Source organism: Phaenicophaeus curvirostris, unplaced genomic scaffold, assembly GCF_032191515.1.
Source record: "Phaenicophaeus curvirostris isolate KB17595 unplaced genomic scaffold, BPBGC_Pcur_1.0 scaffold_50, whole genome shotgun sequence".
Classification (NCBI taxonomy): Eukaryota; Metazoa; Chordata; class Aves; order Cuculiformes; family Cuculidae; genus Phaenicophaeus; species Phaenicophaeus curvirostris.
The window spans coordinates 1,083,502-1,106,126 of record NW_027206673.1 but is presented as its reverse complement, the minus strand read 5'-3'; the positions used below and the strand labels follow the sequence as shown (position 1 = coordinate 1,106,126).

The 22,625-nt window shown below is 49.4% G+C and overlaps 3 protein-coding genes across 3 annotated transcripts in view; 2 read left to right on the top strand and 1 right to left on the bottom strand.

Moving 5' to 3' along the window:
- LOC138733954 (AT-rich interactive domain-containing protein 1A-like) overlaps positions 1-22,625 on the bottom strand; it is a 777,561-nt gene that overhangs the window by 264,054 nt on the left and 490,882 nt on the right. The gene's annotated exons all lie outside the window — the stretch shown is intronic.
- Positions 1-22,625, top strand: part of LOC138733960 (AT-rich interactive domain-containing protein 1A-like) — a 505,727-nt gene that overhangs the window by 196,535 nt on the left and 286,567 nt on the right. The window contains 6 exon segments of the mRNA XM_069881483.1: positions 307-547; positions 899-988; positions 1,676-1,843; positions 2,382-2,697; positions 3,838-3,983; positions 4,070-4,179. Coding sequence (XP_069737584.1) covers positions 307-547; positions 899-988; positions 1,676-1,843; positions 2,382-2,697; positions 3,838-3,983; positions 4,070-4,179 — 1,071 coding nt within the window.
- LOC138733948 (AT-rich interactive domain-containing protein 1A-like) lies at positions 5,812-14,014 on the top strand. The gene is made up of 9 exons (XM_069881469.1): positions 5,812-5,850; positions 6,116-6,325; positions 7,144-7,351; positions 10,543-10,697; positions 11,023-11,173; positions 11,346-11,496; positions 11,620-11,748; positions 11,846-11,942; positions 13,871-14,014. Exons 1-9 carry the CDS (start codon positions 5,812-5,814, stop codon positions 14,012-14,014), a joined length of 1,284 nt encoding a protein of 427 aa, XP_069737570.1.

Genomic DNA, 22,625 nt, shown 5'->3' with positions numbered 1-22,625 from the left:
TTCTCGCCTCTAAACTGAATTCTAAGAAGCAAGTAGGAGAATCAGCCGATTGTGTGGACCATCAGCAAGCGCTCAGCAAACCGGCTGGGGAACTCTTGGGTTTGGAGACAGACAGCAGGATAAGACACGTTTGGCAGTTACTGGTGTCTACAGCTGCCTTCATTGCTGACAATAACATGAACAGAGTTCACGGATTTCTATTTGTAGCATCCCTAAGGGAGAAACACGCTCTTTCTTACTGATACGGGAGATCACAGTGCCATGTCTTCTTATTTTTGGCCTGATCTGTCTCTCTGTGTGTTGCAGGACCTGTCTGGCTCAATAGCTGATCTCCCCGTGGGTACAGAAGGAGCCCTGAGTCCTGGAGTAAGCACGTCAGGGATTTCCAGCAGTCAAGGAGAGCAGAGTAACCCAGCTCAGTCTCCTTTCTCTCCGCATACCTCTCCTCACCTGCCAGGCATCAGAGGACCCTCCCCATCCCCGGTCGGGTCTCCAGCCAGCGTTGCTCAGTCCCGCTCCGGTCCGCTTTCACCTGCTGCAGTACCAGGTAATTCTTCTTGGCACGTGTTGATCTTCTAGTGGGGCTGCCTTGTGCAGCTGAGGAGTGAATTACAATGGCCAGTGGGGAGGAATTGGCCGGTTATTTGAGGTCCTTTGATCTCACTTGTTGGCTTTCGAACACCTTGAACAGTTAAAGGACGCAGTAGGATGGGTGAGAAGGCTGGTAAACCAGCACTGTCATCTCGCTGGGTTAACGTGACTAATCTTGCTTGTTTTCCTTCGCTGCGGCTAACATACCCTGCTCCTCAAGTTGTAGTCCTGGTGTTTAATACTCTTGCCTCCTGGGCTTTGTGGTGTGGAGTTTTTGTGATTAACCCCTCTCCTGTTTGCGGTGTAGGCAATCAGATGCCACCCCGACCGCCCAGCGGCCAGTCGGACAGTATCATGCATCCTTCCGTGAACCAGTCAAGCACAGCGCAAGATCGAGGTGTGTGGCATGAGTTAAAAGACTTAATTGTAAAGCTAGCTGTGTAACTAAAAACTGCCTGGCCTGATAACGTGGATTCTATGGTGAGGTAGCATTTAAAAGCTGCCCCTTTAAAACCTCTGAATGTTTAGGCACCTTGCAGTAAATTGAGCTCATTTTGGTTGGTTGGCCTCTACCGTTCCATCCAGGCTCCTAGAGTGGCTTCTAAGATGTTTTCTCTGGCTTCTGACTGGCTTTTCTACAAATGCTGTTTGTCCATGACCTTAAGCTTCAAAATGAGGGGCGTTCACAATAATATTGCACGTTTTCCCCCTAAGAGAATAAGGTTGATGTGGGGGGAAAGTCAGGTAAAGCTTCAGTTCTCCTGGCTGAAAGTTGTCACCCTGAGGAGGCAAATAAGCAAACGAAAACTAGCGATGACGAGAAGCCCCCAGGATTTAGAGTGGTGCTGTCTGCTCCTGTGACACTAAGGGCTTTTTTTTCTGGATAAACCAGGAAATTGGATCCGTTATCTTAGCAGATAACGCTGTCTCCTTAATAGCAACCACTGTAAAATGTGTCTCGGCTGCTGCTGAAAGGGGTTTGTGAGTGGCTCCCAGGGGCTGCTGTTCCCTAAGAACGTGTGTGTCCAGAGGCACCTCTGGATACTTTGCACTAATAAGTTTGCTCCTCTCCCCGGGTGACCAGGTTACATGCAGAGGAACCCTCAGATGCCCCAGTACAGCTCACCCCAGCCTGGCTCAGCCTTATCTCCCCGTCAGTCTTCGGGAGGCCAGATGCACGCTGGAATGGGGCCGTACCAGCAGAACTCCATGGGAAGCTACGGAGCCCAGGGTGGGCAGTACGGACCTCAAGGTGAGGCACAGTCAGCTCCTGGCTCTTGTCCTTGATAAACTGGCTTTATTTGTCCCTTCTTCATGTGTGGGTTATACAAAACAGTGTGCTCCTTCCAAGCTGGAAGGAACCGTGCTTCATTTGTGTTGAGACGGATGGAATGCAGTGGTTTCAGGACTAGGTGTAGTTCTAAACCTAGGAGCCTTCCTCCTCATTTAAAAATAGGTCGTACGTCCAATGTAAAAGATGAGAAGGGCTGGTTTTCTTTGGAGGGGAAGGAAAAGGGTTGAGTGAGCTTTTCAAATCCCCTCCTCCACTCAGTTTTGCCTTGGGAGAGTTTCAGGCAGCTTTTGAATCGATATTGCTGCTTGGCTATGTCAAAACACCTTTTTTTTGTGGCTTATATCGAAGTACTTCGAATTTTTCTTGAGGTGTTAACACTCCCCCTCATCTGTTAGTGATCTTTAAATATTTGCTGATAGAAGATTTTTTTTTTTTATGGTGATTCATAAACTAACTGGTAGAGCGATGTTGTCGTTCTCTCTTTTTATCTCCTCAGGAGGTTCTCCCAGGCAGCCAAACTACAACGCGATGTCCAATGCCAATTATCCCAGTCCGGGAATGGGAGGAAGCATGAACCCGATGGGAGCAGGGAGCCAGATGCACGGGCAGACGGGTGTGCCGCCGTACAGCGGGCTTCCTCCCGGGAGGATGAGCCACGCGGCCATGGGGAACAGGCCCTACGGACCCAACATGGCAAATATCCCGCCGCAGGTGGGGACAGGGATGTGTCCCCCGCCCGCTGGCATGAATCGCAAAGCACAAGAAGCAGCCGCCACTGCCGTGCACGCAGCTGCCAACTCCATCCAGACGAGGTGAGGAACGAGGTTTCTCCTGGTCCCTTTCTTGTGCTGCGTCTCTCTTTCAGAGCTGTGGATGGAATAACCCAAAAGTTGAGTGACACTTAACACACTTTTCTTGGAAGGTTTGCCCACCTTGGAGACTTGTTCATCAATCTTAAGAGTCTAACACTTGGACAAGCAGGGTTTTGGAATTCTTCGCTAATGATATACTTAGGAAATATTTAATATTCAGGGAGGTTCTTCTCCCCCTGTACTCAGCACGGGTGAGGCCACACCTCGACTCCTGGGTTCAGTTCTGGGCCCCTCACCACAAGAAGGGTGTTGAGGCTCTGGAGCGAGTCCAGAGAAGAGCAATGAAGCTGGTGAGGGGGCTGGAGAACAGGCCTTATGAGGAACGGCTGAGAGAGCTGGGGGTGTTTAGCCTGGACAAGAGGAGGCTGAGGGGAGACCTCATTGCTCTCTCCAGATACCTGGAAGGAGGTTGTGGAGAGGAGGGAGCTGGCCTCTTCTCCCAAGTGACAGGGGACAGGACAAGAGGGAATGGCCTCAAGCTCCACCAGGGGAGATTTAGGCTGGACATTAGGAAAAGCTATTTCATGGAAAGGGTCATTGGGCAGTGGCAGAGGCTGCCCAGGGAGGGGGTTGATTCACCTTCCCTGGAGGGGTTTAAGGCACGGGTGGACGAGGTGCTGAGGGACATGGTTTAGTGTTTGATAGGAATGGTTGGAGTCGATGATCCGGTGGGTCTCTTCCAACCTGGTTATTCTATGATTCTATGATTCTATGATCTCTACAAATAAACTCTTCTCACAGGGCTGAGGTGTTTGCAGGTCTGTTCTTCCCTGTGAAGACAACAACTAGAATGAAGTTTGTTTTACGGGTGCAGCAGAACAAGACCGATGGTGAAAAGGTTCAGAATTGAGCTTCCTCTTGCGAGCTAGTTTACATCCCCTTTTCTGTTGAGAATGAGACTCTAGGGCAGCTGAACTGTCAGGTAGCACCTGATCATTGTCTTTTGCTGGAGAAGGAAGGTGGGGAAAGTCAGTTCTCCACATCCTTTGTAGACTTCTCTTAGCAAACCTGCTTCTTTTGAGGACAAGATCTTAATGCTCAGTATTTGGAGTGAATGTCTTTTATCCTTGCTTTCTCTAGGCCTCCTGGTTATCCCAACATGAACCAAGGTGGGATGATGGGCACTGGACCTCCTTACGGACAGGGAATTAACAGTATGGCTGGCATGATGAACCCCCAGGGCCCGCCCTATCCGATGGGTGGGAACATGGCTAATAACTCTGCAGGTAAGCCGGTACCATCTGTCAAATGTTGCATTGATTTCGTTGTCCCATATTGAGAATCGGTGTTAAAGATTCTTCTGACTTCCTAGGGATGGCAGCAAGCCCTGAAATGATAGGCCTTGGGGATGTCAAATTAACACCCGCAACTAAATTGAACAATAAGGCAGATGGGACACCCAAAGCAGAATCCAAGTCAAAGGTAAAATGTTTTCGTTTTTCTAATGACTTCCATCCTTGTCAGCATCCAGGGAGATAAAACCATGACACAGTAACTGGAACAGTGCATCTGTCTAGTGGTGACTGTGGTTCCTGAGAGAACACGATTGGGTTCCTCCTCCTTACCCTGGACAGACTTCTCGCTGTAGAGAAGTTGTCCTTGTAGCGTGTGATCCGATTGCTCCTTGCAACCAGGATTTTAACTTGAGTGTGATGAGTGAGTAGGACACTCATTTCAAAGAAATAATTGTCTTGACAAGTGTGTTTTGGAGAGGGCTCTGCAATAAACCACTAAATCCATGTGTAATAAGTTCTGTGGAGGAGCCTGAATGGTGAGGCTGCCATACCCACCGACCCTCATTAAGGCCAGGAAAGGGACTTCTCTATCAGAATTCTTGTGTCCTCCCCTCTTTGTGACTCAAGAGTTCAAGCCTCTCTAGAATTCCTGATGGATGCCTGGCACACTTTATTTATACATTCTCGTTGCACTTTTGGGCCTTTGATAAGTGGGGAGAAGGTACCTGCACAGGTGGACCTGTTGGGTCACCTTTCCCAAGTCCCCGGGTCCTTTGAATACCTAATCAGTGTAGTGTGTGGCTTGAATCCAAAGTGTAAAGGTAAAAACCACCTTGTTGAAGTGCTCAGTGTAGGAAAATTGAATTATACTTGATGTGGCCAGCCCTGGCTGGGCTTGAACTGTACCTAGAACAGATCCATCTTGGAACAGTGGTTCAACAGTGTTTACAAGAGGTTTTTTAGGATTTATGAGGGAACAATTGAGAGGTTTGCTTCTGGATTCATAAACCGTTGAGAAATGAAGAGGAGCATTTCCCAGCCCTTTGGGAGCAATCAATTACACTTGCAAAATGATTCAGTATTAGGAATTATCACCTGCCAGAGTGAAACTGCCCAAAGGAGTGTGAACAACGCGGGGTTTGTTTCTGGTGTAGGCTTGGAGCTACTTGGTTCTCATCTCTCAGCTGGGAGGTGGGACTCTAAAGTGTTACAGTTGTTTCCCAAACAAACCTCTTCCTAATCCTGTATTAAAGCCAGAAGAGGGAGGCAAACAGGTTCTTCAGGGAATGTTTTTCTTTGCATTGCTGCTACCAGTCTCAAAAGAGCCAGCAAAACAAGCAGTTTCTGAGCCCATAGTCTCTACTTGAAGGACAGCAAATGCTCTGGAAGTTTGATACTTGTGCTACCAGCTGCCTGCGAGAACGTTGAGAAGATCTCTCACTTCTGCTCGTGTTATGGCTTCTTAGTATCATAGAATCATGGAATAGTTTGGGTTGGAAGGGACCTCAAAGCCCATCCAGTTCCATCTTGTGCCATGGGCAGGGACACCTCTCACTCAAGACCAGGTTGGATGGAGCTTGGAGCCCCTGATGCAGTGGGAGGTGTCCCTGCCCATGGCAGGGGTGGAACTGGAGGGGCTTTGAGGTCACAGGTGCTTCAAATCTTAGCTTTCCTTTGAGGCATGCATCTCCCTCTTGAGTAGGAGAAGAGGCTGACCAGAGGCAGCTCTCACCCTGGCAGGGTGCAGTAGCCAGGGGGAAACTCCTTTGCAGTTGAATTAAATGTTTTCTCCTGTATTTAGCAAATGAGCCCACAAAGGATGCCTCAAAGAGATGGCTCTCTGCAAGGACTCCTTGAGGTTTGTTTGGTTTCTGTGGCATTCCTGACACCTTTCACTTTTGAAAACACACGTTCTGTGAATTCCTTGAGTAGCAGCTGATTTTTGAGATACCTTTGTCGAATAATGCCTGCCTGATGTTTGTCTGATACAAGTGTGGGTCTAATATAAAGCTGTTCTTGAGCAGAACTTGGAGCTCTTCCCTGACTGCCTTTTTGAAACCCTCTCTGCTGTAAGCCAGCTGGTTTTGTGCTGCTCACTGCTGGTATCTCTTTCCTTCTCCTAGAAGTCCAGTTCCTCTACTACAGCCAATGAGAAGATCACCAAACTCTACGAGCTGGGTGGTGAGCCCGAGAGGAAGCTCTGGGTCGATCGTTACCTGGCCTTTACTGAAGAGAAGGCCATGGGCATGACAAATCTGCCAGCGGTGGGCAGGAAGCCCTTGGTCCTTTACCGGCTCTGCATCTCAGAGAAGGAGATCAGAGGACTGACTGAGGTGGGTGACCAGGTGTCTGTGGTCAGAGCTGCTTCCTGTCTGGCAGTCACAAGTCAATGGGCCACACGATTCAAAGTAGCTTTGTAGCTCTGGGGTAGCCCTGGCTTCCCACTTACCTGTTTATTTTGCTTTTACTTTTTTAAATAATGCTAATAATAATTTTAAAAATGCTTTTTAATGCTTCCTTAATAGGCTGGGTTGTTCAGCCTGGAGAGAAAAGGCTCCGTGGAGACCTTAGAGCAGCTTCCAGTGCTGAAAGGGGCTCCAGGAAAGCTGGGGAGGGGCTCTTGATCAGGGAGTGCAGAGATAGGACAAGGAGGCATGGTTTTCAGTTGGAAGAGGGGAGATTGAGATGAGATCTTGGAGAAGTGTTTTCCTATGAGGGTGGGGACACCCTTGCCTAGGTTGCCCAGAGCAGTGGTGGCTGCCCCATCCCTGGAGGGGTTGAAGGCCAGGTTGGATGGAGCTTGGAGCCCCTGATCCAGTGGGAGGTGTCCCTGCCCATGGCAGGGGTTGGAACTGGATGGGCTTTGAGGTCCCTTCCAACCTGAACCACCCCATGATTCTATTGACTTTGCATCAGGCTGTCAACTGATCTCATGGCTAATTTGATTTGCAGTCTGTCCCTATTCAAATGATCTCTAGGTGGGGAAGAGAGTTTACTACTAGTTCTGAGTTTGAACACAACTGTGTCTGCCTTGCTTAGCCCTTAGAGCGTCCTTTGTTTTAGCTGGGGAGTGTTGCTTTCTTCCTAGAAAATGTATTGGAGGAGAAGGAACTTGGATATTGAGTTTAGAGCCTCTTGGTTGGTTGTGCAGGTCAGCAAAAACAAGAAGTGGTGTGAGTTAGCCACCAATCTCAACGTGGGCACGTCCAGCAGCGCAGCTAGTTCTTTGAAGAAGCAGTACATCCAGTGTCTCTACGCCTTCAAGTGCAAGATAGAGCGAGGTGAAGACCCCCCTCCGGATATCTTTGCAGCTGCCGATTCAAAGAAATCTCAGACGAAGATCCAGCCTCCGTCTCCAGGTGAGTTCAGACTTGGGTTTAGGGTGTGCAATGGATGCTTGCGCCAGAGGAGACAGTGAGAACTTGGAGGCTTTGTGCCCAGAGAGCTCCACGAGCCTATTACGGGTTGAGTGCTCTAGAATTCAAGCCCTTTCAAATGAACTGCTGTTTCAGATTTGATGGGAGGCTCCGGTTTTGGAATAATTAAGCATAGTGTTCAATGCAGAAGTTAAAGGAGGACGTGAGGTCCAGGCCAACAGTGCCTGCTGTGCATTTTGGTCTTCATGAAGTCTGATCCACTCTGTCTTATTTGCTTTAGGTTCATGACTTGAATCACTGCTGAGCTTGCCAACCCTTTAAGCTTCAGATTTTCCACTTTGTCTTATAAGTAAAACGTTCAGATGCTTTTTTTTCTGGTCAGGAACCTGTTCCTATACGTGAAGTAAGCTTTATCTGCTGTGAAGTTCCTGTAATTTTTGCAAAAAATGCCTTTTTGGTTCAGAAACCCAGCATTACCTTTGTCTGGCTCCTGAGGAAGGGGAATAATGAACCCTTTTTTGATTGTGCTGCAGTTGGGTTTCAGCCCCGCTAAGCCCTTGATCGACAGCGTGCTTGTCCGAATAATCTGTTGGCAACTACATTTATCTGCTCAGTTAGAGTGGTGGTTTTTATAAAGAACTAAATCGTGTTGTTTCGCTCGTCAGGAAGCCTGTCCTGGTGTAGCTCCAAACCTGGTGTATTTTGTGAGATAAAGCAACTTGTGTGTCATTAGAGCGACCTGTCTAAAGTGGTGTCTGAGTTCTGCTTAAACTAGACTACAGATCCATCCCCACCTCCTTCTAAAAACTTTCTTGCCCTCTGAGATGCCAGGAGGTGAACAAAGATGTTCAGAGCATTTTGAGCCTGGGACTTGTAGGATGTCAGCCAAGATGCCTGTCAGGATGGATGAGGTGGTGCATCATATTTTGTTTTGTTTTCGCCAATACAGGAGTGTGTGAAGGTGGTGACTCTGCCTTCAAGGGCCGTGGTGCAGGTGATCTGTGAACTGTTCCCCCACATCCTATCCCTGCACTCCCTGATCAAGAGCCCCTCCCCAGCTTTCCTGCAGCCCCGTTCAGTACTGGAGGGCTGCTCTGATCCTTTAAGCTGTATCAGTCCATGTTCATCCTCCTCTTCTGCTTCCTTTTTCCTCCTTTCTCTCTCGCTCCTCTGGATCAGCCCAAACAGAGGGTGTAGTACACAACACAAATCGCATTCTCAACTTCATCTCCAGACTCCAAAGCCTTCCCTGTTTGAAAGCCAAGTGGACAGCAGCTGAGGCTCTTAATCAGGGAGTGCAGGTATAGCATGAGGAGAAATGGTTTTCAGCTGAAAGAGGGGAGATTGAGATGAGATCTTAGGACGAAATGTTTTGCTGTGAGGGTGAGGAGGCCCTGGAACAGGTTGTCCAGAGCAGTGGTGGTTGCCCCATCCCTGGAGGGGTTCAAGGCCAGGTCGGATGGGGGTTGGAGCCCCTGATCCAGTGGGAGGTGTCCCTGCCCATGGCAGGGGTGGAAGTGGTGGGCTTGGAGGTCCCTTCCAACCCAAACTGTTCCATGATTGTATGATTTTGAAGTCCCGTCACTTGGACAAAGGGCTGAGGCATCCCACGCAGACACCACTTTGTGCTTCTTGCGGACTTTATAATCCATTGGTTTTGATTTTCCTTCGTTCCCGCCTGTTGTGGCCCTTGGAACTTTGTGAATTGAGGATCGCGCGGCATGATTCCACATTGGCTGCTTTTTGAGGCTGCAGAGCATCCAAAGGCCTTGCAGGATAATGCTCTAGGTAGAGGTCTCGGTGCTGGAGCTGTTTTCCATGTAGTGTGCATTCATAACCCTCCAAACCCAAACGTATTCACAGAAGGGCCTTGGCTGGGCCGGGTGGTGCCGCGCAGGCACGTGGCGCGGGTTTCCTGCAGCCCAGCTTGGGTTCCTGCTCACAAACTGCGGCGCGTCCCCGGGGTGCGGAATCAGTCTGCCGTTGGGTTTTAATTCCCAGAGTAATGGAACTGGCCTGGCTCCAAGCGTGTGTGAATTTGTGAGTGGGAGGGACAGCAGGGGGTGGGGACAAGCACCAACTGGCAGCGAGGTGGGGAATATCTCGAGGCCTCTTCCTGCCGATGCCAGCGTTCCAAACGGTGAATTTCTGGGGGAAGCGAGTGGAGCTGAACGGGAAGGAGAACGGCGGGGAGGGCCCATGAATGAAACTCCCCGCTGAGCTTGCCTCTGCTCCTCCTTCTGCCAAGGCCTCCCTGGGCTGGGAGGGAGCCGTGAAGAAGAGGACAGGGTGCCAGGAAGGTGGGGTGTAAACAAACATGGCCTGGACGTGACCTCGGTGGATTTTAATGAAGAGCTGAAATGACTCATCAAGCAGCAGGGCTGAAGCCGAGGGATATCGGGTGCTGGGGATGGTAACTAATGGAAACATTAATGAAGAGTTCAGCTCTTGCCAGCTGTGAGGAGTGTATGAATCTGAGAGCTGGCAGTGTCACAGTGATCTGGGGCAGGGAGAGCTCCTCGAGCCGGTGGCACAGCTGGATCACACATGATGGCCTGAGATTTTTTCATGAAAGCTTACTGTAGTGTAAAGCAACCTGTATGGAGCCAGGGAACTTGCTGGACGGGTTTGGTTGTTCAGTGAAAGATCTGGCATCTCCGGCATTCCCTGTTCCAGGAATCCTTGGGAGTGGTGCTTGAATTGACCTGCATGAATTAACCCCTCTGGAAGGGCAGAGCCTTGTTCAGAGTTAACTTGGTGATTTCCGCTTACATCCTGGAGTTTCTATCACTAAAAAGATGGTGAGGCTTCCAGGAGAGGGCTCGCGCTTCCAGGAGAGGGCTCGGGCTTCCAGGAGAGGGCTCAAACCCGCCTTCTTTCTCGACAGAAAGAGAACATGAAGGTGCACTGTAGAGCATCATCCTTTGGAGTGAGATATCCTGGGCAGCACAACATGGTGCCATGGTGGTGGCGCCTTGTGTAAAAGAACGTGGTAAAGAATAAAGTCACAATGAGAGCAAACATGTCCTCTCAGCTTTATGCTACTGCACGTGGTTCTTCTGGGAAGTCTGGCCCAGGTTCTCCATGCAGCGTTTTGCTCCTTGTACTTCTTTGGCCGTGGTTCATCTCTGTCTCTTGGAGGGCTCTCTGCTCATGTGTTTCTGTTCTTGCAGCGGGTTCAGGCTCCATGCAGGGCCCTCAGGTGCCTCAGTCCACCAGCAGCTCCATGGCAGAAGGAGGAGACTTGAAGCCACCAACTCCAGCGTCTACGCCACACAGCCAGATGCCCCCTTTGCCAGGCATCAGGTATGAAACCATCGCTCCCAGTGTGACTGCAAGGGTGCTGCTGGGTCCCTACCACAGATGGCTCTTGTGGTGGGGCTCCCTGGCTTTGCTCCTTCGTTCATGGCTTACAGCAACACCGTTGGCTCTGGATCTGTGTGAGAATAGTGATTCCTTTGGGTTTGGGGTCAAGGACAGTATTGTAGAAGGGCAGTTCTTTGTGACTTTGTTGGAGGAGCGTGACTGTGATCCTAGGGGACAGCAACACCTGAGAAAAAACATGGGGAAAGGTATCCTGAGGAGCATGGTGGACCTCTATAATCCTGTTGTGGTTTTTTTTTTGGATCGGGAGTAACTCGGTGGGCCTTCAGGATGCCTTTGCTGATGGTAGTGATCCTACGTTCCAAAAGCGGAACTCCATGACTCCAAATCCAGGGTACCAGCCCAGCATGAATACCTCTGACAGGATGGGTCACATGTCTTATGAGCCAAATAAAGATCCTTACAGCAGTGTGAGGAAAGGTGAGGAGGTCCTCGTGTGCTCCTTTCCCTCATCTTGAGTACTAATCCCTGTCTCTCTATGCTGGAATTAGCTGTAGGAGACCTTCTGCTTGCCCTCCTTCCCCAGGAGACAGGGCCTGTCTACGTCTGCGTTAGAAAGATGTGTTTACTGGTGGTTCTTTCCGTGTTTCAGCTCCAGGAAGCGATCCCTTCATGTCCTCAGGGCAGGGCCCCAACAGTGGTATGGGTGACCCTTACAATCGTGCTGCAGGTCCAGGGATGGGTAATATGGCCATCGGACAGCAGCAACACTATTCCTACGGAGGTCCTTACGACAGAGTGAGGTGGGTGCTTGAACCTCATGAAACGATCGCTTTCACTTCCCATTGTGACTTTCCTGATCCATTTGAGGAGCGAGGGTGAATTCAAGTTGGACGTGTGCGGTCTTTGTGTTTGCTTCCCTGTAGGACGGAGCCCGGCAGGGGACCTGAGGGCAACTTAGCAAGCGGAACTCCGCAGCCCAACATCATGCCTTCCAGCCCGGAGTCGGGGATGTATTCTCCCAGCCGCTACCCGCAGCCGCAGCAGCAACAAAGGTCTGTGCGGGGTGTTCCCAGCAGCAGCTCGGCCCGGTTTGGGAGCTCTGGGATTGTGAGAGTGGTCACACAAGTAATGCATCTGTTTCTTCTCCAGACGTGATTCCTATGGCAATCAATTCTCCGCTCAAGGCACATCCTCCGGCAACCCCTTTCCTCGCCAGCAAACCACCATGTATCAACAGCAGCAGCAGGTGAGTTGTTGGCAAGCTTCTCGTTTGTTGGACTGAGGGACAGAAGAATCTGTGAAATTTCTTAGAATCATAGAATCTTGAAGGTTGGAAAAGACCTCACAGCTCATTCAGTCCAATCGTTACCCCAACCCCGCTGTGCTGACTAAACCATGGCCCAGGTGCCACATCTATGTGCTTTTTGAACCCCACCAGGGATGGAGGGTCCACCACTGCCCTGAGCAGCCTCTGCCAGGTCTTCACCACTCCTTTGGTAAAGAAATCTTTCCTAATATCCAATCTAAACCTTCCCTGGTGCAGCTTGAGGCCGTTTTCTCTCATCCCATCGCTTCTTACTTGGGAGAAGAGCCCAGCACCCACCTGGCTCCAACCTCCTTTCCAGGAGCTGTAGAGAGCAATGAGGTCTCCTCTCAGCCTCCTCTTCTCCAGGCTAAACAGTCCCCGGTCCCTCAGCTGCTCCTCATAAGACTTGTTCTCCCGACCCTTCCCCAGCTTCGTTTCCGTCTCTGAACTATACGCCAGCCCCTCAATGTCCAACTCAAATTTGTGTTGAGGGGAGGATGAAAAAGCTTGGGACTCTGTGTTTGCTTTATGAATGTGTAGAACTAAGTACTTTATACAGGAGACACTTTTTCCTAGTTTCCAGATAGTTTAAATAAGCTTTAATTAGCGTTCCCAGTGCTAGCAAAACAACGTTCTGAGAACGGAGGCTGTGCAGTTGGCAGGTGTGCATGTTCTGGTCAGGCAGCAGGAGATCAGGAAGCTTTACTGGGCTTCCCTTCCCCCCTGGAACATCCCAAACTCCATAACGCTTGGGGCCCAAGTGGTGGGATGAGGTTGGAGTCAGTTCTTGATCATTTGGGGGAGCTGTGGGTCATTCTGCACCACAATGCGGAGCTTTTTGTTGTCTTTGCCTTGCTGAACCTGCAGACAGAGGCTCCAGACCTGCCTCCTCTCCTGACTGCCCTGCTGCCTCCTACTCCTTGTTCCCCAAACCAGCAGGTTTGTTTCAGGACAGAGTTCGAATGAACATAAATCTCTTTCAAGAATCCTTACGTATGACTTGCTCTCTGTATCCGTGCCAAGACCCGTAAATGTTTTTCTGATAATTTTGAGTCCTCTGGTTTAGGAGAGCATGGAGAGGGCACTTGCTGAGCTGTGCTAAGAATAATTCCAACTGCTCTGCAGTTTGGCTCTGCAACCAGAGCCACAGGGCTCCAAGCCAAGAGTTCGAGTTACTCTGGCGCTCGGCATCTTTGAAGCCCTAGAGCTCCATCTGAAGCCAGTCATGACCGTGGAGCTTCCAAGGAGACTGTGTAGCAGCTTGGTCGACCCTTGGAGGCAAGAGAGAGCTCGGGTTTTAATTCTATCTCAGCAATTGACTGTTTTCTCCATTTGCACTTAAAAGGAGGAGGAGGGAAGAATCTTTGTGGCTCCTTTCAGGGTTGTGTTTTGAATCTACGGGAAAGGAAGAAGCAGGAAGTGCAAGTGTTTAATGCATCTTGGTTAATGCTTCAGCAGAAACCTCTCTTTTCTGGGAAATACATGAGAAATGAGGTCTGATAAAATTCCAGGATGCGAAAGGAAATCGGGGCCCGTGCACAGTCTGGTTTGTGGTGAACGTATGGTAGAGCTGAGCCTTTCCTACAGGAAAATCCTTTCTGTGGGCAACCTCCTGCCCCCAAGGCTTCCCTGGAGAGTCCGCAAGGGAACTACCAGCCAGCCGCAAGGAATTGCTCTTGGCTTGTGCCACTGAAAGACGGATCCAGCTTTGCATTGGACATGACTAACGCTGAGACAAGGCTTGCCCTCTCACAGGCCGTGCCGTGGGGCGTATCCTCTGGTTCCGAGTGGCTCTCCCCGCTGAGGTTTGGGTTGCCTGTTTCCAAGCAGACCATCTTATATCTGCGGTGTTTTTCTTCTCCCTGTAGAATTACAAGCGGCCGATGGATGGCAGCTACGGCCCCCCCGCCAAGCGGCACGAGGGGGAGACGTACAACGTCCCGTACAGCGCCGGGCAGGGGCAGACGCCGCAGCAGCTGCCTCCAGCGCAGACCCAGCAGCCGAGCCAGTAGCAAACGGCGCAGCCGTCTCCGCAGCAGGACCTGTACAACCAGTACGGGAGCACCTACCCTGCTGCTGACCGTCGGGCTGCTGGAGGGCCGCAGAACCTCAGAATACACTGTCTGCCCTGCGCTGTCCTGCTTCTCCCTTGGGGAAAGATCTCCCCCTTCCCTCTCCCTGTCCCCTGCCCTTCAAATTTGTCCTGAATCCCTTATTAAAGGAGACAAAGTTCTGTCTACATAGAAGACTTTTTTTTATTTTAACCAAAGTTACTGTCCTTTACAGTGAGTTTGGGGAAAAAAAAACCAAACGACTTGCCGTGTTATCACATTGACAGGCACCGCTTTCATAACTGTTTTTAATGGTAAACTCTGAAGGACAAAAGTGACTGCTGAACTCGGTGTGGTTTTATCGCTGTACATTCACAGTCTTGCAGGAACCAAGACGTTACCGGTGCTGAACAGACCTTGTCCGAGGGAGGCCTGTGCAGTAGCGTGTAGAACTCCATGTACTGTACACCTTAAAACTGTAAACATACTGTAATAATGTCTCACATGGAAAAAAAAAACAAACAACAAACCAAAAACCGCTGGATCAGCAGCAAGCTGTAGTTTTTAAAGATGTTTTTAGTTAATGTTGAGGAGAAAAAAAGAAGAAAAAGGCTTTTCCCCCAAAGTATCATGTGTGAACCTACAACACCCTGAGCTCTTTCTCTCCTTCCTCCTTGATTGTGTGAATAACCCTGAGATCACCTCTTAGAACTGGTTTTAACCTTTAGCCGCAGCCCGAGCGCTGCCACGTGTGTGTATATATATATGACGTTGTACATTGCACATACCCTGAGATCCCCTGCAGTTTTGTCCCCCTCTCCTCCCCCTTTATAGTATGACGAGTTACCGAGTTGATGACCTGCAAAAGCGAGACACAATTATTTAATCTCTTGCCAGACATCCCTCCCTGGAGGATGCTGTACAGGTCTCTGTGGATAAAGTCATTGCTGTCTCAGCAGCCAATCAACTTATAGTGTATTTTTTTCCTGTTTTTCGTTTTCTTTCTAATCGAGGTGTGAAAAAGTTGTAGGTTCAGTTGAAGTTCCTGATGAAGAAACGCAATTGAGATTTTTCAGTGATGAATTCTGCATCTTTGTATTTCAGACGATGTAGCTAAAAACTTGATGTAAATCCCTCCCTTTTTTCCTTTTTTGGCTTAATGAATATCAGTTATTCAGTATGAAATCTTTATACTATATGTTCCACGTGTTAAGAATAAATGTACATTAAATCTTGGTAAGATGTTTGTAAGGGTTTTTTTATGAGCAGGACAGGGAGGTGACTTCGGTGCCGGCAGGTCTTGGTGCTGTGATGTTGTAGGTCGGCTCCTTGCACGGAGAACCTTCAAGGTCCTGTGCTTTCCAGCAGCTCTGGAGGCTGATAGCGTGTGGTCTGGCTTTGTTTTCTCCCTTTGGCTTGTTTTGGTGATGGAGGCTTTTGGTTTGTGCTGCGTAGGCTCAGGTAGGAGAGGATTTGTAGCAGGAGATGAAGCTGAGGCAGAGATGTGTGGTGTGCAGGGTGGAAAAGGCTCAGAAGGGAGGTGGTTCCCTCTGAGCTCTATAAAATGGACCATTTCATCTCCTTTGCGTTTTCTTAGAAGCTTGGTGTGGACTCTGACTTGAGAGGAGAGGGGGTTTCAGCACAGAGCTAAAGTCCAGGTTCTTCCTGTCCAAATCTGCTCATTTCCATGGGTGTTTCATCGAGTCTGGAGCTTTATCCTCAGATAGTTGTAGGAGCCGGCTGGCTGAGCCGTACCAGGTTCGGTTAAAGAAGAAGGAAAAGCTTTTTTTGAAAGGCAAAGGTAATTTTTGTTCAAGCAATGTCCTTCTTTTATCCTGCTAGTCCTCTCCTAGGAAGCTCTTGGTTCCCAGAACCATCATTTGACTGTGTTCCCTAAACTTCAGGTTCCTAGAAGTCATGGTCTTTTTCTGAAGGGTCAGCTGGAAGTTCTGGAGTTCTTTGCCTGGCAACATGAATTTCTGAAGAGGCAGGAATGGTGCTGGGCTTCCTTAGCTTTAAAAATATTGAAACCAAGTTAGGAGATAGGAAGTCTGTGGGCATGTGCCATTCTGCAACAATGTTGATTTAAGCACAACTTCTCTCATCACTTCAGTCTGTACTCTGCGAGCTCTGGTTGATGTGATAATGTGAAAATCTTGTAGTGTGTTTTTTGGTTTTTGTTGTTTTGGTTTCTTTTTAACAGAACCTCAACACCAAGGCTGGAGAATCACAGGATTGTGGAATGGTTTGGGTTAGAAAGGACCTCAAAGCCCATCCAGTCCCACCCCTGCCCTGGGCAGGGACACCTCCCACTGGATCAGGGGCTCCAAGCCCCATCCAGCCTGGCCTTGAACATCTCCAGGGCTGGGGCAGCCACCACTGCTCTGGGCAACCTGGGCCAGGGCCTCCCCACCCTCACAGCAGAACATATTTCTCCCTAGGATCTCATCTCAATCTCCCCTCTTTCAGTCCCAAACTGCTCCCCCCACCCTATCCCTGCCCTCCCTGATCAAGAGCTCCTCCCCAGCTTTCCTGGAGACCTTTTCAGTGCTGGAGGCTGCTCTGAGGTCTCCCTGGAGTCTTCTCCAGGCTGAACAACCTCAATTCTCTCTGCCTGTCCTCGTACAGGAGGTTCTCCAGCCCTTGGATCACCCCCATGGCCTCCTCTAGACTCATTCCAACAGCTCCCTGTCCTTCCTGTGCTGAGGACTCCAAAACTAGATGCAGGGCTCCAGATGGGGTCTGACCAGAGCAGAGCAGAGGGTCAAATCCCCTCCCTCCCTGTGGTCCCACAGCTCTGGATGCAGCCCAGGACACGGTTGGTTTCTGGTCTGTGAGCGCCCATTGCCAGTTCGTGTTAAGCTTCTCACCCGCTGGCCCCCCAAGGTCTTTTTTTCTGCAGGGCTGCTCCCAATCTCTTCAGCCCCAGCCTGGATCGACACTGAGGGTTTGCCCTGACCCGGCTGCAGGACCTTGTACTTCTGGTTGAACCTCATGAGGTTTGCACAAGCCCATTTCTCCAGCTTGTCACAGTCACGAGGGCTGTGCCCATCTGAAGGAAGCAGCAGAGCCAGCGTGCGGGTCCCCAGCACTTGGTGGATGTTGGGCTGTGCTTCCCAGAGTGGGATTTGTCGCGGTGCTAGCAAAGGCAGTGACCGCAGCGCATCCTCCCGCTTGGCTCACAGCTCTGTGCTTGGACCTGATCTGGAGCTGATCCTGGGCCTAAGAGAAAGCTGGAGAGGGATTATTCATAAGGCTTGTGGTGATAGGATGAGGGGAAATGGGTATAAACTGGAGAGGGGCAGATTTAGACTAGGTATAAGGAGGAATTTCTTCACCATGAGAGTGGTGAGGCCCTGGAAGTCAAGAGGAGTTGTGGCTGCCCCATCCCTGGAGGTGTCCAAGGCCAGGTTGGATGGGGCTTGGAGCCCCTGATCCAGTGGGAAGTGTCCCTGCCCATGGCAGTGGGGTTGGAACTGGATGATCTTTAAGATCCAGTCCAACCTATTTATTCTATCATTCTATGGACACCCCAGCTCTGGGGTCTCTATCTCTCTGGCTGTGCTTGGCTCCAGTGTAGGCTTGCTTCACACCCTTGAGCCGTCACAAGGCATGGAAACGTCCCCAGTTCTGCTTAGAAGCATGTGAAGCAGCTGAGACTGGGTGGGAGCAAAAGCAGCTGCGAGTCCGGGTGCTCCTACCCCGTGGGAACAGTGCTGAGCCAGGGGGCTTCCAAAATCCCCACTTCTTTCTTTGGCTTCCTGGTTAGAACAGGTTTTCAGGCATATCTGGAGTATTGAATCTGACAACAGGTTGGAGGAGCGCCAAGAGGTGCCCAACCTGATGCTCTCCAAGTGCCTCTGGGATGCAGAAGGAGCAGGTCTCCGTGAGACTGCGGAGAAGGTGGCTCTTGGGGAAGGGGCCATCGGGCAGCGCCAGTCCCTGATGGAGAAGCGGGAGCAGTCCAGTCAACAGATGTGCCAGGTAATTGTCCCTCGGCCACCCAGATCCATCTCTCCACACCCCTGTGGGTCCACAGGCTCTTCCCCTGGTGCCGCTGCTGCCCACGCTGTCGCACCCAAGAGAGTGTGACCCGAGGGGGGACGGTTACATCTGATCCGACTCCTGCTTCTTTCTCAGAGACAGACACGGAAGCTGTGCAGAAGGAGGTGTTTCCAGAAGGGAGCAGTGGCTCAGTGTCCATCCCTGCCAAAGGATCGGAGGCGATGCCGGCCTCCAGCACACCAGGGAATTGCTGGCCTCTGGTCACCCAGTGTCACCCACCAGGGAGGAGGGAGAACTGGGATGGGGGAGACTCCCCGCTCTGGGAACGGGTTTTGTTCGTGTCTCTCAAGGAAGCAACTGGCCAGGCAGCCTGACGTGCTCTCTTGGATTCCTGAATATTGGTGTGTGGGACGACCTGTCCAAAGGCTGGGAGCAAACCTCCAGGCACAGCGCTGGGAGGGAACGGAGAATGTCCTGGCCAGACCAAAGGTGCTGCAAGCTCTCCAAAGGGGCACAGGACAGACTGACGTTCCCAATTGCTCCTCCAGGTGTGGCCGGCGGGACAACCCAGGACACCACAGGGGTTACCAGGCCCCAAGACGTGCGAGCATACTGGACAGGTGTAGCAGTAACCCTGGGTTCCCTCGTGCTTGTGATCCTGTTGTGCGGTGTCGGCATCTGGGTGTGGAGGAGCAGAGAAAAGTGAGTTGCTGATTCCCCCCAAGGTTCCTGCAAGGGCTGCTCGTAGCCACGAGGTGTTACTGGCCAGGCTGCTGGGCAGTGGGGAAGGAGGCCTTGGCCAAAACGCTCTGCTGAGCTTTCAGCCGCTGTCGGGTGCTTTAATTGGCCTCTGAACTCCTGGGCCTTCTTCCCGGGAGCCCCCTCTGACCAGAGCCGAGGTCGGCTCAAGCAGATCCTGCCTGGACATGAGTGACCGGCGTGGGCAAAGCCAGGTCAGGATGGGAAAGAGCAGGGGCTGAGCTTCCCTGGAAAGCGAGACGCGCACCAGCGCCCGCTCCTGACAGGGAACCTGCCTGCAGGAATCCCCCTGCTCGGAGGTGCCATCAGGTGCCGGTGTCCCCCTCGGTCACGCTGTGCCGGCCGCTCTGAGCCTGGGGTGCGGAGCCGAGCCAGCTCCATGCCGTGGAGGAGATTCCCCATCCTGACTCTGCAGCTGAGGCCTCAGCCACATTTTCTCTCCCCAGAGCCCTCTCTGTAGCTCCAGGAGCCCAGCTGGAATGCGGCGGCTGCCCCTTTTTGTATAAATACATATATTTGTATGTATGTGTGTATATATATATAAAAAACTTTGTGTCTGTCTGTCTGTCTGTCTATCTATCTATCTATCTTTGTATATGTATAAATATATGTTAGTGCTGTAATGTTTAAATCCTTAAACAGCATTATGATTTTTCACAGTTCATACAAGCAGAAGTATTTCAAATTAATAGGAATTCTGTATATTGCAGACTACAGAAAATGCTACTCTGTAAAACTAAGGTGTCCAGCGGGGCTGGAGAGGTTCAGAATCACTGCCTTGAGCTAAGAGGTCTTGATCCAGGGGGGCTCTATTATTCTTTCCAAAGAAGAGAAATAAGACCCCACAAACATACCATTTAAGAAGATGTGTTTTCCCATCTTTCTCTACCCTCCATGCCAACCCTTCAGGTGCCACTGGGCTGAACCGTTCACACTTATGCTCTAGGAGGATACTGAGCACTGCTGAATGGGTAGAACAGGAAGGAAAAAAATCTTGGCAATTTGTGAGTTAGCACTAGAAAGGGGTAATTGTTGCCATTTCGGTTATTAAGTTGTCACTGGAAAACAGGATTAGAGGAGGAAGGATTTCTCTAAGCCTCGGGAGAAAAGCTATTGCAGTGGAATATTGATGCAAGAAGAAATTCTTATATTCTGTGCTCTTCAGTGTACTTAGGAAAATAGTTCACTGCCAGTCATGATTTACTGTTATGATATTTCTCTTCTGTAATTCATAGGAACAATCAGAGAAGGCTGAGTTCTATTGAAGCCAACCTTTTTCTGCTCCGCCTCTCTGGTGATTCTCCTACTCTGTTCCCGCTTGGCAGCTGACAGCAGCGAAGCTCTCCTGGCTCCAAGTGCCCACTGTCTGCCCCTGCTCTCCTGAACTCCTGCTATAAAATCTTCCCTGGTGAAAATATCCCAGCAGAGGTGTGCTGCTTTCTGCACTTGGCGTAGGTGCCTGGAGAAAGAGGCTATTCACTTCAGCTAATGCTGGCTGGTGTTTCCTTAATCTGCCTTTTCTTCTTCTACAGACAATTTTCTTAGGTCTGTGTTTGTTAAGAAGAGGTAAGATATCTTCTTTAGGACTAAGTTGTCTTTGAAGTTCCTTTATGAAGTTAGCCTTGTACGTCATAACAGGTACTGGGCTTTATTCAATGGAACTACAAAATGCTTAGACAAGCAAATGATGTAAGGAATAGTGGAACTGTGTGTTGTTTGGAAAGAGCTGTGCAAACTGCTGCCCAATGTAGATTGATGTGCTGAAGATTTATTTCTCAAAATTCAACATTTTTTAGAACACCTCAGTATTATCTTGGATAAATGCAAGATGTTAAATCAAACATGGCTCTTACGAGGGGGAGCAAATGGAACTAAAACAGTGGCAGCGACGAGATGTTCTCACAGTGATTACTTGGGTCCTCGGGGGAAACCATGAAATGGGAAATAAATCACGTTCTGGCCCCCATCAGCGTGCTATGTATCGCTTTTCTTAAGCAGGTCTTGGGGTAAAGAGCATACTAAAGCCTGAAAGGTTCTTGTGTGGGCAGAGAAAGAAAAGCATCACCGTCAGGATGTCAGCAGAGAGGGAGTGAAAGAATGGGAAAGAGAATAATTTGTTTTACCAGCTCCGGGATGGAGGTATTCTAAAAATGACTAAAAGAACAGGGTAAGATGTATGTAGATAGAATCCATCCCTAGAGACTTCTTATTGTTTCTCTGCTCCAATCTTCATGTTAATATCTTTGGGTGAAAGAACTAATAATTATTTGCGTTGTAGAGGAGTGGTTTTCAAGGCTCGTTTTAATAGGAATTGTCATGGCGTTGTGAAAGAGCAAGAGTTAAAGGTGTTGTGTTAACAGGACTGGGAAGCAGACGAATAGTCCCGAGAGCTCTTTTGAGAGTGGGGGATTTCATCCAGGAGGAGAAGGCGGCTGCATAATCCTTTCCCCGAAGAGGTGAGTGCTAGAGGATGTAGGAGGAGTCTGAAGATGAGCTCATATTGCAACTTCTGACACCTACTGATTGTTTTAATTCAAGTATTCCAGAAAATCTGTTAAAAATTCATGCAGTTTGTTTTACTTTTCTAGTTTGGAATAATTGCAGTAGACTAGCAGGCTCCCATTTGGTTATAAGCTCTCCTAGATTTCACCAATATAAACTACTTCATATTGTTCCCCTGGGAATTTAATTGCATTAAGAAATGATTGGCCCTGATAGACTTCTATGGTCTGTGATAATTATAATGGAATAAGATATCCATATAAAAGCATAAAATGATGCTGAAGCACATGCGTTTTGATCATTAATTAGTGAACTATCAAAGGCATTGCAGATGGAACTGGTTTTTTGCTTTTTAGAACAGAGCCTGACCACTGCAGCCTCAACTGTGTAGTAAGCTTATTTTTAGTCATTCTTGCTTTAGTGAATACATCTGAACGTGTATTTATGTACATATTCAACTCTGCTGTGAACTTTGTAATGCTTTAAACCTTCCTGCGGAGAAGTCTGAGAGGTAGGTTTCCTTCTGGAAGAGGCCAGTGAGGCTGCTCCGTTGGTCCAGAAAGCTCTTTCTGTAGCAGTTTATTGTTTTCTTAGGGTGATACCAAATCTCCCCGTACTGGTTAATGGAGCAGCTGGGACCTGCTAACGAGCTGGTTCATATGGAAACAGCTTACTCGTATAAAAGCAGCAAAGCTAAAAGCCGTTTGAAATCTGTGGTTCAGGAGTACTAGGGTTTTTATTCTCCTGTCCCCCAAAATCACTCTGTGTTCTGCCCATCTGGATTACTGTCAGGGGGGTTGGATTAATTAGATGAACAGATGTCAGTGTTTTATCCATTGCCTGGCATCCTGTCATCTTCAAAAGTATCCACAGCTTCCAGCTGGGACCTCCAGGGCGCTGGAAGGATTTCCTCAGAGAAAGGTTAGGAGCTGGCTCCAGTATTTCAAAACCCACGTTACGGCAATCATGACATTTTACTTCTGATTCTGTTGCATTGGGTACAAACTGAGGGAAAAACACGATTGCTTAAAAAGTGTGAGTGGAAAGGGGTGATTTGGATCTAAATATCTCATAGCATGTATTTCTACTTGTGTTTGTGTATTTGACAGCAGGTATGCATACACATGTATTTTTTCCCTTTTCTTAAATAATGTATGCTTTTTTATAATCAGATGTGCCTTAAAATATGACGCAAAAAGGGATGTTTGTCTTGGCTTATCTTTTCTGCCACACAGACATTCCTGAGCTTGAGCATGCGGGTGGTTAGAGGGTATTTTGATACGGTCTGCTTTCAGTAACGTCCTGT